Source organism: Apis dorsata, unplaced genomic scaffold, assembly GCF_000469605.1.
Source record: "Apis dorsata unplaced genomic scaffold, Apis dorsata 1.3 scaffold_256, whole genome shotgun sequence".
In the NCBI taxonomy this organism is placed as follows: Eukaryota; Metazoa; Arthropoda; class Insecta; order Hymenoptera; family Apidae; genus Apis; species Apis dorsata.
The window spans coordinates 106,404-117,524 of NW_006263534.1; the positions used below are offsets into that span (position 1 = coordinate 106,404).

At 22.5% G+C, this 11,121-nt stretch overlaps 3 protein-coding genes across 4 annotated transcripts in view; 2 read left to right on the forward strand and 1 right to left on the reverse strand.

Annotated features, from left to right (window-relative positions):
- Nucleotides 1-2,607: 2,607 nt before the first annotated feature.
- LOC102680574 (transmembrane protein 120 homolog) lies at nt 2,608-4,878 on the forward strand. 2 transcript variants are annotated; one of them, XM_031510729.1, is made up of 6 exons: nt 2,608-2,832; nt 3,219-3,337; nt 3,443-3,601; nt 3,688-3,780; nt 3,850-4,067; nt 4,138-4,878. In XM_031510729.1, the coding sequence occupies exons 1-6, from the start codon at nt 2,764-2,766 to the stop codon at nt 4,539-4,541; spliced, it is 1,062 nt and encodes a 353-aa protein (XP_031366589.1). In that variant the 5' UTR covers nt 2,608-2,763; the 3' UTR covers nt 4,542-4,878. The 2 variants fall into 2 exon arrangements, with proteins under 2 accessions (XP_031366589.1, XP_006616264.1); XM_006616201.2 differs by having other exon boundaries at nt 2,627-2,904.
- A 1,186-nt stretch (nt 4,879-6,064) lies between these two features.
- LOC102680984 (translocator protein) lies at nt 6,065-7,441 on the forward strand. Its single transcript, XM_006616203.2, has 3 exons — nt 6,065-6,329; nt 6,890-7,102; nt 7,172-7,441. The coding sequence occupies exons 1-3, from the start codon at nt 6,222-6,224 to the stop codon at nt 7,364-7,366; spliced, it is 516 nt and encodes a 171-aa protein (XP_006616266.1). The 5' UTR covers nt 6,065-6,221; the 3' UTR covers nt 7,367-7,441.
- LOC102680852 (serine/threonine-protein kinase unc-51) overlaps nt 7,432-11,121 on the reverse strand; it is a 4,874-nt gene continuing 1,184 nt past the window's right edge. Inside the window, exons 3-13 of the mRNA XM_006616202.2 lie at nt 11,032-11,082; nt 10,820-10,889; nt 10,550-10,726; nt 10,192-10,426; nt 9,794-10,105; nt 9,438-9,707; nt 9,045-9,298; nt 8,510-8,878; nt 8,315-8,442; nt 8,104-8,239; nt 7,432-7,965 (exon numbers count right to left, since the gene is read on the reverse strand). Of these exons, the coding sequence (XP_006616265.1) occupies nt 7,892-7,965; nt 8,104-8,239; nt 8,315-8,442; nt 8,510-8,878; nt 9,045-9,298; nt 9,438-9,707; nt 9,794-10,105; nt 10,192-10,426; nt 10,550-10,726; nt 10,820-10,889; nt 11,032-11,082 (2,076 nt within the window). The 3' untranslated portion in view covers nt 7,432-7,891. The remainder of the gene's footprint in view (nt 7,966-8,103; nt 8,240-8,314; nt 8,443-8,509; nt 8,879-9,044; nt 9,299-9,437; nt 9,708-9,793; nt 10,106-10,191; nt 10,427-10,549; nt 10,727-10,819; nt 10,890-11,031; nt 11,083-11,121) is intronic.

Here is an 11,121-nt window from a genome sequence, read left to right on the forward strand (position 1 = left end):
TATTTTTTGGAAATATCTATATATAATTCTTATACATCAATTATAAATTTATAATTAAACAAGAATTATAATAAAATATAATTAAAAAAGATTGAAATTGTATTATATACTTATATATTTATACAATTCTTTCTGTATAACATTTATTTAACTTTTTATAAATTCACTAATTTTATATTCACTGAAACTTATTTTTAATTGTTATCATTAAATTTTTTAAAAATATAATTGATATTTTTAACCCCTTTTTTGCAAATATCATATTTATATTTATTGATTTTTATTAAATTCATATTCATTATTTGAAATAAAATTATAAAACTCTAAATTAAAACTTTTTCATGAGTTTCATTACTGTTCAATTTTTTAATTACTGATAAACACTAATAAATTTTCACGAATTAATGGTTATCTTGTATCCATGACGTCCGACTACTGGTCTCTGTTTAACAGTTTCGAAGATATTTAAATCTCCTGCTAAAATTTCTTATATAGAGTGGGGATCACGTGTAAGATTCTAAGAATAAAGAATTATGAGCTATATAAAATTTCATTCAAACATAGAAATAAATTTAATATTAATATAATAATATATATCTATTTTATAATTATTATTACTTGTAAAGCAATAACCATGATTTTATATCTATTTTTAACATATTGTTTAAAATAAGAATATTAAATAACAATCTTTTATATTTTTGTTATAATTTTTCTAAAATATTCAAAAAATCAAGAATTTTTTAAATATTTTTTTTATAAAACATTAATAATTTTTTGTATTTTTATGTTTTGAAATTTCAATTTTTTTTCAGAAAAATATTTTTTTTTTCTTAATTTAGAATTATAAAACAATTTTTTACACTAAACTATAATATTTTTAAGTCATCAATAAATAATATCAATAAATAATAAATAAAATTTTTCTTCTATAAGTTTTCTATTCACAAAGTCGAATAATATCAGAAAACTTTGAATAAAATGATAGCATTTATAAATAATATATCCGTATTTTAAATTCACTAATAAAACAGGTCACTAAAACTCATTGATTCTTTAATATCATAATGTTTTACATAATACATTTTTATATAAATATTTTTATATAATATATTATATTATACAATACACATTAATTTCTCAATAATATTCTTTAGGGAAGAAATAATATTTATGCATATGATATATTAGATATAAATCAAAAATTGTTTTCAATCATATGCGATTATAGAAAGAATATTAATTAAAAAAATTAATATAGGAATTAAGGAATATTATTATGAAGTATGAATATAATTAAAATATATTGCAATTATTATAAGAATTATTAAATAATTTTTTGATAATAATTTAACAATGTCTACTGTAAATAAAAAAATTAATTATTAAAAATTTATTTTTAAAAAATTTTTTAAAAACATTTTTCCATTTTTAGTTCATTTTTGAAATTGATTCTCTAAAAATACATATTATATATACATGAAAATCAACAAGAGAAGCTAAAATAAGTACATAGATCAGATTTTTTTATCAGATCTGAAAATCAACAAATTCTAAAATGAAGTACGATAGTCGAATAAAGAAACATGTTTACCAGAGAATGCAAAGTATTTTTTTCTTTGCAGATCGGTGGAGCTGTCTGGTCAACGACCGTGAAAAAATTCGCGTATTCAACGATACAACAGGATACGAGTAAATTTAATCGAAAACGATTATATTATATGTTTGAAAATTTTCGATCAATAATTTACATAATAGCCCGACCGATAAACATGTCATTATCGACGAACGTGAAACATTTATTTAATTAAAAATTATAATATTAAAAGTACACATAACAATATATGTAAGTAAACATTATGAAATTAAAGAATTCAAAAAATATTTTAGTATTAAACTTTGACATTTTTAATTAATAACTAAAAATTATTTGAACAACAGCAATATTTATATAGCAATAAACAACATAATATTTAAACAATAGTAATAATAGTATTAATTAATAAAATATAGCTTTATTTTAATTAAAATGAAAAGTAAATATTAGGAAATATATATATATATATATATTAAAAATTATCTTCAAATAACTTGAATTATATAAAATGAATATCCTATTTTATTGAAAAATAATTCAATTTTATTGAAAAATAATTTAAATATAAATATATTTTATCAAGCAAATATAATCATAGTTATTTTGTAATTCTATAAAAATAAAATAATCAATTTTTTGATTATTCAAAAATAATTAAAATATAATTGAAAATTTTTATAATTTTTATGGAACATAAAATTATTATCATCTTCTATTAAAAAATTATTATTTTAAAAACCAGTGAGTATTATTAAAATTACTATTTAATTAAATTTTAAAAAAAAAAAAATTTTTAACATATTTTAAAAAATATATCAATATATGCATATATACATACATTCATACATACATACATACATACAATACATAAAATATGTTAAATTACAAATATTTTATTATAAATTTCAATATTGAAAATAAATTCAAATTAAATAGTATTATAAAATATAATTTCTTTTCACAAATATTCAAAATATTTTTTTATCATATGTCGAATTTAAAAAGCAGAATAGTCAGAGATGACTTTTTACTTTAGAGCACTCTGCCGTCAAATGCCCGAGGAAGTACAACTTACTTGATAGTAGTGTAGTAATACAACTACGACAAATCTTTGCGTACCTGAATCTTTAGTGAGTTGTTGGCTATCATCCCTTTTTTTTACTACGATGGATACCGATGTTGAATCCTGTTTGAAAGATTGGAACGACCTAGCACAAGATTACAAGGAATTAGAAGTAAGATAATTTTTTGTTAATCCTGGGTACTGATGTTGTCGATGATTAACACGTTGGACCATTTTATGTGAGGTTAAGTGTATTTTTTATTTATCCATACTCGTAATTGGTATATAAAAAGTTTAATTACTTTTAATATATTATAAAACTTAAATGTTTTTTTTTTATATATCTTTCCGTATGAGTTTAAAATATTATCTTATATAAAACATTTGTTTTTTTTCGTTACTTTTTGTTATTTTTCATTCTTCAATCAATATATTCTGAACAAATTTTTCCATATTATACAAATTATTTTAAAAATTATTTGAATAATAGCAATTTATTTAAACAGTTATTTAAACAACATAATACTTAAACAACAGCAATATTTAATTTTTTAACAGACATTAAACAAAGAATATCTTGCAAAATTAGAAGAAGTAGTTGAACTTCAAACAAAATGTTTGAAAGGAATTTCTCACCAAACATACAGAATGAGTGTAATATCAAAGTCACTCAAACAGTAAGTAATTAATTTAAAAGCATATATATTTTATTTTCAATACATAAACAATACATTTTCAATACATAAACAATAAATGTATTATGTTTGTATATTTAATCTCAGATTACATGCGAGCGAAACACAAAAAGGATTAAACAAAGAAATGACAAAACGAGAGCAGCAATTACATGAAATAGAACAAACTTTACCGAAACCAAATGGCACATATCTTCAAATTATTTTAGGCAATGTTAATGTTTCCATATTAAATAAAAGTGATAAGTAAGGATAATATCATTATAGAAATAATTTATCTAAAAGATAATATATTATAAAATATATTTTCTAATAATTCATTTATATTTTAGGTTCAAATATAAAGATGAATATGAAAAATTTAAATTAGTTCTTTCAGTAATTGGTTTTATTTTATCTGTATTAAATCTAGTAACTAATATCAGGTAATATATTATTTATTTTTGTAGAATATAAAAAAATATATTTATAATAATTGATAATGCATATTACAGAACTTTGGAACTTAGTTTCATGTTCCTTTTAGTTTGGTATTATTGTACGTTGACAATAAGAGAAAGTATATTAAAGGTAAATGGTTCAAGAATAAAAGGTTGGTGGAGATTTCATCATTTCCTTTCAACTGTAGTATCTGGTGTTTTATTAGTATGGCCTAACACAGGGCCATGGTATGCATTTAGACAACAATTTCTATGGTTCAATGCTTATATCAGTATGTTATTTATTCAAGCTTATGTTAAAAATTTTTTTTTAACAACAATTTTAAGTACATTCATTTATAGGTGTAGTACAGTCTCTACAATTCTGCTATCAACGAGGTGTTTTATATCGCTTGAAAGCATTAGGTGAAAGACATAATATGGATATTACCATTGAAGGTTTTCATTCATGGATGTGGCGTGGATTATCGTTTTTATTACCGTTCCTTTTTGTTGGATATATGTTTCAGTTGTACAATGCATATATCTTGTATACATTAATATCCCATTCAGAAGCTACATGGCATGTTTCAGTCCTCAGTGGAATGTTTTTGGTATTATTTCTAGGTAATACAATAACAACAATTATGGTAATTCGTCAAAAATTAAGAGAACGTGTAAAATATCATTTCCCTGGAGTATTTGCTTCTAAATTTGAACGTAAAAAAGATTCAAATGGAGAAAAAAATATGAAAAAACAAAATTAATGAGAAATTTGTTGTGAGGCGAGTATGATAAATAATTTAATAAAATACAAAATAAATGTTTCATGAATAAAAAATAATTTAAAAGTGAGAAAAAAAATACAAATGTTAAAAAGAGGGAAAAAAATTATAAAAAATACAAATAACACAGATAATAAATTAATTCAAAGAATATAAGAATATAAGATTAAAAATAAACAAAATATCTTAAAATTCTTTCTTTCATAGGTTGACATATTTCTCTCATTACATATTACATATATAAATATTATTTTTATCAAGCACAAGATCCATTTAATGTGTACTAGCTTGTTGCAATATGAAAATGAATTCTTTGAAAGTATTCTTTTTGTATTCCTTTTCATATCTTGATAAAAATTTTTCACTTTACCTATATTACCCAATATTTATTTTTATAAGTACTAACATAATATATCAAAATTGTGCGTGTTTATTGTTAAGTTTTTTAAAATAAAACTAAAATTTAGATATTATTTAAAGTACTCATGTAGAAATAAATTAAAAAGTTTCTCCATATATAATTCTTAATTAATTGATTGTTTAAAATGTTATATCTTACAGTTACTGATACATAAATCTATTGAATTGAAATTTAAACTTATATTTAAAAAGTAATATAATAAATAATAAATAAATTTTGATCATCATAAAATATATTTTATATATATATTAGAGAAAAAGAAAACGAAATCTAATAATTTCATATATAAAATTGCATTTACATAAGAATATGTATATTCGTACATATATATGCTTATTATTATATATTACAATATATAATATTATATACAATATATAATATTATATACAATATTAAATTAAATTAAATTAAATTAATATAATTCACGCACACGTATTTTTTTACTCACACTATTAAAACTTATAATTTTATTATTTATAATTTTTATGCATGGCGATTTATAAATTTATGTAATATAACTCTTATTTCTTCTTAGTATATATTATATCTTCTTAATATTTATTAAATTATATATGTAAATAAATATTACGTAATATTAAATAAAATAATAAGTTATTAACACTATAAAGGGGCATATGTGCTTGAGTGCATGCATTTTGTGTTTGTTTTTTTTTCTATTGATGCTACTAAAAATGTAAAAAATAGAATAAACGTTTATTACATTACAAATTTTTATAATATATAGCAGAATTATATTTTTAAATGAATTTATTAATATTTTTTATTGTTTATTAACGAAAATATTAAACTTATCTATAAAAAAAAAATTTATTGTAAAAAAATATTATGAAGTTATATATACAATTTATTATGAAGTTATTTTTTTTACATTTATTGCGATTGTTATTAAATTTATAATATGTTTTTATTATACATTCAAAGAAAATACATGTGTATATATATATATATATATATATATACATTTTATATGATAATTGTAATATACTTATTATTATCATTAAAATTTGCATTTTATAGACATGATATTGCAATTTTTCTTAGTCATTGTATTATATAAATAAAAATATATAAATGCTGATATCCAAATACATAACACTTTAAAGTAGATAAGCAGTCACAACACTGGAAACCGTCGTCGTAATATGTCTATTCATATATACTCTATGCTATCGATATTAAGTTATCGTTAAAAATAGTTAAATAATATTTTTTTTTTAAAAATGCCTGTAAAAGTATCGTGGCCAGTCGCAATAGCTATTATTCATCCAAATATTGGAGGATGGGCTGGAAGCTACTTTTCTAGAAAAAATATCAAACCTTGGTATGAGGTAATTAAATCGATTAATCATAATATAATTTAAAAATTATAAATAATAAATTTAAAAGAATTATTTTGATACAGAAAGCATAAAAATTCTGAATTATATTAAAAAATAATATTTTTGTATTGTTAATTGTATTGTAATAAAGTAATATGTAATAACTTGATTTTATTGATCATATTGATTAAATTTTATTATATTTATCTAAATTATCTATTCTATCTAAAAATTTTAATAAATATTAAATTTAAATAAATCTAATTCCTGAGTTTTATTTTATCAAGTTTAAAAAAAAATCTTATGTATTTATTAAAACTTAATAATAATATAAGATAATAATATCATTATTAAGTAAATTAAATTAATATTACTATTGTTTTTATAATAAAATAGATTATTTGTGTTGTATTATTTATGATATGTTATAATAAATACTTTTTAACTATTGATTATTAAATTATCCATTGATTATTATTATATATTAATTATAATTGATTATATTAAAATTGTTTTTAAATATAATTAGATTTAATAAAATAATAAACTTTTTAAATGATACTTAATAGTCTTTGAAAAAACCAACTTGGACTCCACCAAACTGGTTATTTGCTCCAATCTGGACAACTCTATATTGCACAATAGGATATTCTTCATATTTAGTATGGAGAGATGGTGATGGTTTTAGAAAAGCAATATTACCTCTTTCTATTTATGGAACTAATTTAATATTAAACTGGTCTTGGTCACCATTATTTTTTGGGTTACACAAGATAAAATGGGTATTTTGATATAAATAAGTATATCTTTTTTTTTTTTTAATTACATTTCTAATCCTTTTATATTTTTAGGCTCTGTATGAAATTGTTTTATTGTGGGGAAGTACTGCAGCAATGGGTGTGGCATTTTATAACATAAATCCATATGCTGGTTGTTTGATTATTCCATATTTAGCTTGGACTACTCTTGCTACAGCATTAAATTATGCAATTTACAAGAATAATAAACCAAGCATTGAAGCAACTGCAAATGAAAAAAAAGAATAATATATTTGATACCTCTGTACCAAATAATATTAATGTAGATCATCTAATAAAAATAATATTTTACTTTTTTTTTACAGTTATTATATCATTATTATTTAATAAGAAACTATCTTGCATTGAATGCACAATGCTATTAGTATAGACATATTTATTGTTTGATATGAAATAAAGGTTAGTTAATCAACCATACGTACATTACAATATATATATAATATAATATATATATTATATATATATAATTATAATTCATTATTTGTATTCATTAATAAATCATATAAAGAAACTTGTACAGAATCACTTTCATACTCTTTCATGGAGTAATCTACCCTATTCTGTGTAACAAAATTTACTATATATGTAATTTTAAATTTATTTCTACAATGTAATCTTCGTAATATGATCATAATGATCAATGAATTAACAGTTTTTATACAGAATAGGGCAGAATATCTTACAGAAAAGAGATATTGAGAATGGTATGGATTTGGGCGGGTCACTGCAGTCTGTTGCCAATTTTCACAAGCGCTATGTTGGATCTGTTGCATAAATGTAGCCTTGTTGTTGAAGTACATATAAACGTTTCTCAACAGCATCTTTATCTATAATGAAACAAATGATGCGCATGTATATGTATATATATTTTTTGATTTAAAATATGATGTTAAGTAAAAAAAAAAATTAATTCTAAAATAAAGAATTCTAACGTTTTTTTTTTGGTAAAAAAAAAAATAAATTACATTTAATAAGGAGAGCTCTATCTTGACTGTGGCTGACATGTTGTGATAAAGAATGCAGTAATATCTGTGCTGTGTGATATCGTTGAAAACATTCTGCAGGATTACCAAACAATTCATCTAATGCTGCTGATTGACACTATTAAATAAAAAAATAGTTTAGAAATAAATATATTTAATTTATCTATAAAAAAAAAATTAATCGTATACTTACCATTTGAATAGCATGATTATAAAGAATCTTATCTGCAGTAGCTCCTGTCTGATGAAGAAGCCCTATACTATTGAGCTGTTTACATTCCGTGAGGCACGTTCTGAATTTTTCATTCATTGTATTCACAACTGAAATATAATTATTTTTAATATTATTATATGTCATATATAATAATTATTAACAAATGAAAATTACCTTCTTTTACACTGGCAGTTGGCTGTAACCTGCCAGCCTTAAGTTGTTGTGTTGCTAGACTTAATCCAGAACTAAGCCACTGAAGAGCTCTAACAAGTAAAATTACTTGTTCTGCTCTTCTTCTTGTTGCAGCAGTGCTTGCTTGTTCAATACCACCCAAAGGTGCACCTAAAGGTCCTGCTCTTGTCCTTGCTACTTCACATACACATTCGCATAATGCAACAACAAAATTTAACTTTGCTAATATTTCGTTGTGTTCCCGCTCTAAAAGCGTTTCTTCTGGAAGTTCGGGTGCAATAAATGTCAATGGTCGATCATCTGTTATTGTAGGATTTACTTCTGGTAGAAGATTTTGAAAATTACCCGCTTCTACAAATTTAATAAGTATAATTATAAATAATAATAAAATAAGTATAAATTATATTAAAGAATTTAATATAAAATATTTATTATTATAATTATTTATATTATAATTATATATATTATTTCTATTATATTTATTATTATAATAACTTAGAAATATATAATTATCTACCAGATATTTCAGGAAGAGTAACTGCTCTTGTACCAAAAGGAATAACTGGTGAATGCCTCAATGTGTTATTATTATCCTGAAATGCTCTTGATGTAGGAGAACCTAACACTGCTAATGGTCCTGTTAACAGTGGTGAGGATGCACTATTATTTCCAGTTGAACGCCGTAATGGTGACGTTCCACTCGAAGTATGTGAATGCCTTGCAACAGGACTAACTTGCCATGTATTTGGCGGTGGAGGTGTTTCACTCAATCTAAAAATAATCAGTTTAATGAATTTAAATAATGATATATATTATTTTATAAAATCATAATTATAAAATAATATAAAATAAAATATATAAAAATATAAAACAATCTATATCAATATGATAATACAATATATTTATATACCTTCTACTGGGTGGTGTACCAATTACAAATTGAACACTAGGTGGACTAAGAGAGCCAATATCAGGAGCATGACTTCTATGAGTATCCACACTACGTTTCATGCTTATTGGTTGCGAGCGAGGAACAATACTGCTTCCTGATCTTATATTAGTAGAAGGAGATGATGGTTGTGCAATACTTCTTTGTGATGGAACAGGAATTGGCTCCGAAATAGGAAGAAAACATGGTCGTGGTGGACTCACTGCCTCTCTACTAGCTTGTTTAATATACCTAATTAATTAATAATAATATTACATATATAATAATGATAAAAATATATTTATAGGGTATTATTGTGTTATTATTAAAATACATACTTTACTTGTTGCGTATTAGGATTATTGTCTGTGTCACTACTGAGATCACTTGGTACAAGCACAAAGTCATCTTCAGGACTAGAACACGGACTAGTTGTTTCTGGTTCTGATCTTATAACTGTAGTTCCTTCTTGAATTGTTAATGTTCCTGGAGAAGCAGGGAGTTCAGCAGGAACTGGACTGGGACTTTCTCTAGAACCTTGAAGGAAAGGATGTCCAAAAAATTCATCAAAGGGCATACGATCTCTAGCATTACGTCTTAATAAACCCATTAGGAGATCTGATAGTTCAGGTGAAGTTCCAGGAGGAATTCTAAAATATAAGAAATTAAAAAACATAATAAAACTAATACAATTTTTGTTTCATGATAAAAATATGATACATATATTGTAACATACTTAGGTCCAAGATTTGCATTTTTTTCATAAAATAATTTTAAAGCTTGAGGTGTGTGAGCTTGAAATGGAGCTTTCCCAGTAAGACACTGAAAAACTATTGTTCCTAAAGACCAAAGATCTGCTTTTGCATCATATTGAAGTGACATTATAACTTCTGGTGCCATATACATTGGTGATCCACACAATGTTGCAGCCATTACACCATCTTGTAAAAATCTTGCAAAACCAAAATCCGCTGGAAAATTAAATTTTCATTTTTTAATAACAAAAAAATAATATGCTGTATTGTTATTTTAATAATTTTTAAATATATCTTCAATAGATCTTTAAATTAAAAAGAAAATGAATAAATATTTACCAATTTTTAATGTTATTTGATGTGGTTGTGGACAAGCTTTACCACAATTATGACTGAGTAAAATATTTTGTGGTTTAAGATCTCTGTGGACTACACCTTTGGCATGGAGTGCTTTCATTGCACCTGCTAATTGTTTTAAAAACACTCTAATAGTATCTTCAGAAAGAGTGCCTTTTGCTAAAAAAATTAATAAAAAATGAAATAGATTAAATACAATTGCTTTAAGATATTATTTAAATATTCTAATAATATATTTTTTAGAAAACATACCACTTAAATAATCAGCTAAATCTCCACCATTACAATACTCCATAACGAGGAAGACATTATAATTAGACTCCTAAACAATAAATTCATAACAAACAAAAAAATTATGTCAATATTAATTATTATTTAATTTATATATTATATTATTTAATATTTATATAAATATTTTATTTCTATTAATGTCAATATTACATATTAATTTTTATTATACTAACCTTACAATCCAACAATGCAACAACATTTTCATGATGTAATTCTGTTAATTCCTAAAACATAATATTAAGTAAAGAATTAAATGTATTTTA

Excerpts from the sequence above, each read along its gene's own strand:
- LOC102680574 (XM_031510729.1), top strand. The coding sequence starts at position 2,764 with ATGGATACCGATGTTGAATCCTGTTTGAAAGATTGGAACGACCTAGCA. Across the intron at positions 2,833-3,218 it reads AAGATTACAAGGAATTAGAA|ACATTAAACAAAGAATATCT; the intron begins GTAAGATAATTT and ends ATTTTTTAACAG. Across the intron at positions 3,338-3,442 it reads ATATCAAAGTCACTCAAACA|ATTACATGCGAGCGAAACAC; the intron begins GTAAGTAATTAA and ends ATTTAATCTCAG.
- LOC102680984 (XM_006616203.2), top strand. The coding sequence starts at position 6,222 with ATGCCTGTAAAAGTATCGTGGCCAGTCGCAATAGCTATTATTCATCCA. Across the intron at positions 6,330-6,889 it reads ATATCAAACCTTGGTATGAG|TCTTTGAAAAAACCAACTTG; the intron begins GTAATTAAATCG and ends GATACTTAATAG. Across the intron at positions 7,103-7,171 it reads GGTTACACAAGATAAAATGG|GCTCTGTATGAAATTGTTTT; the intron begins GTATTTTGATAT and ends TTATATTTTTAG.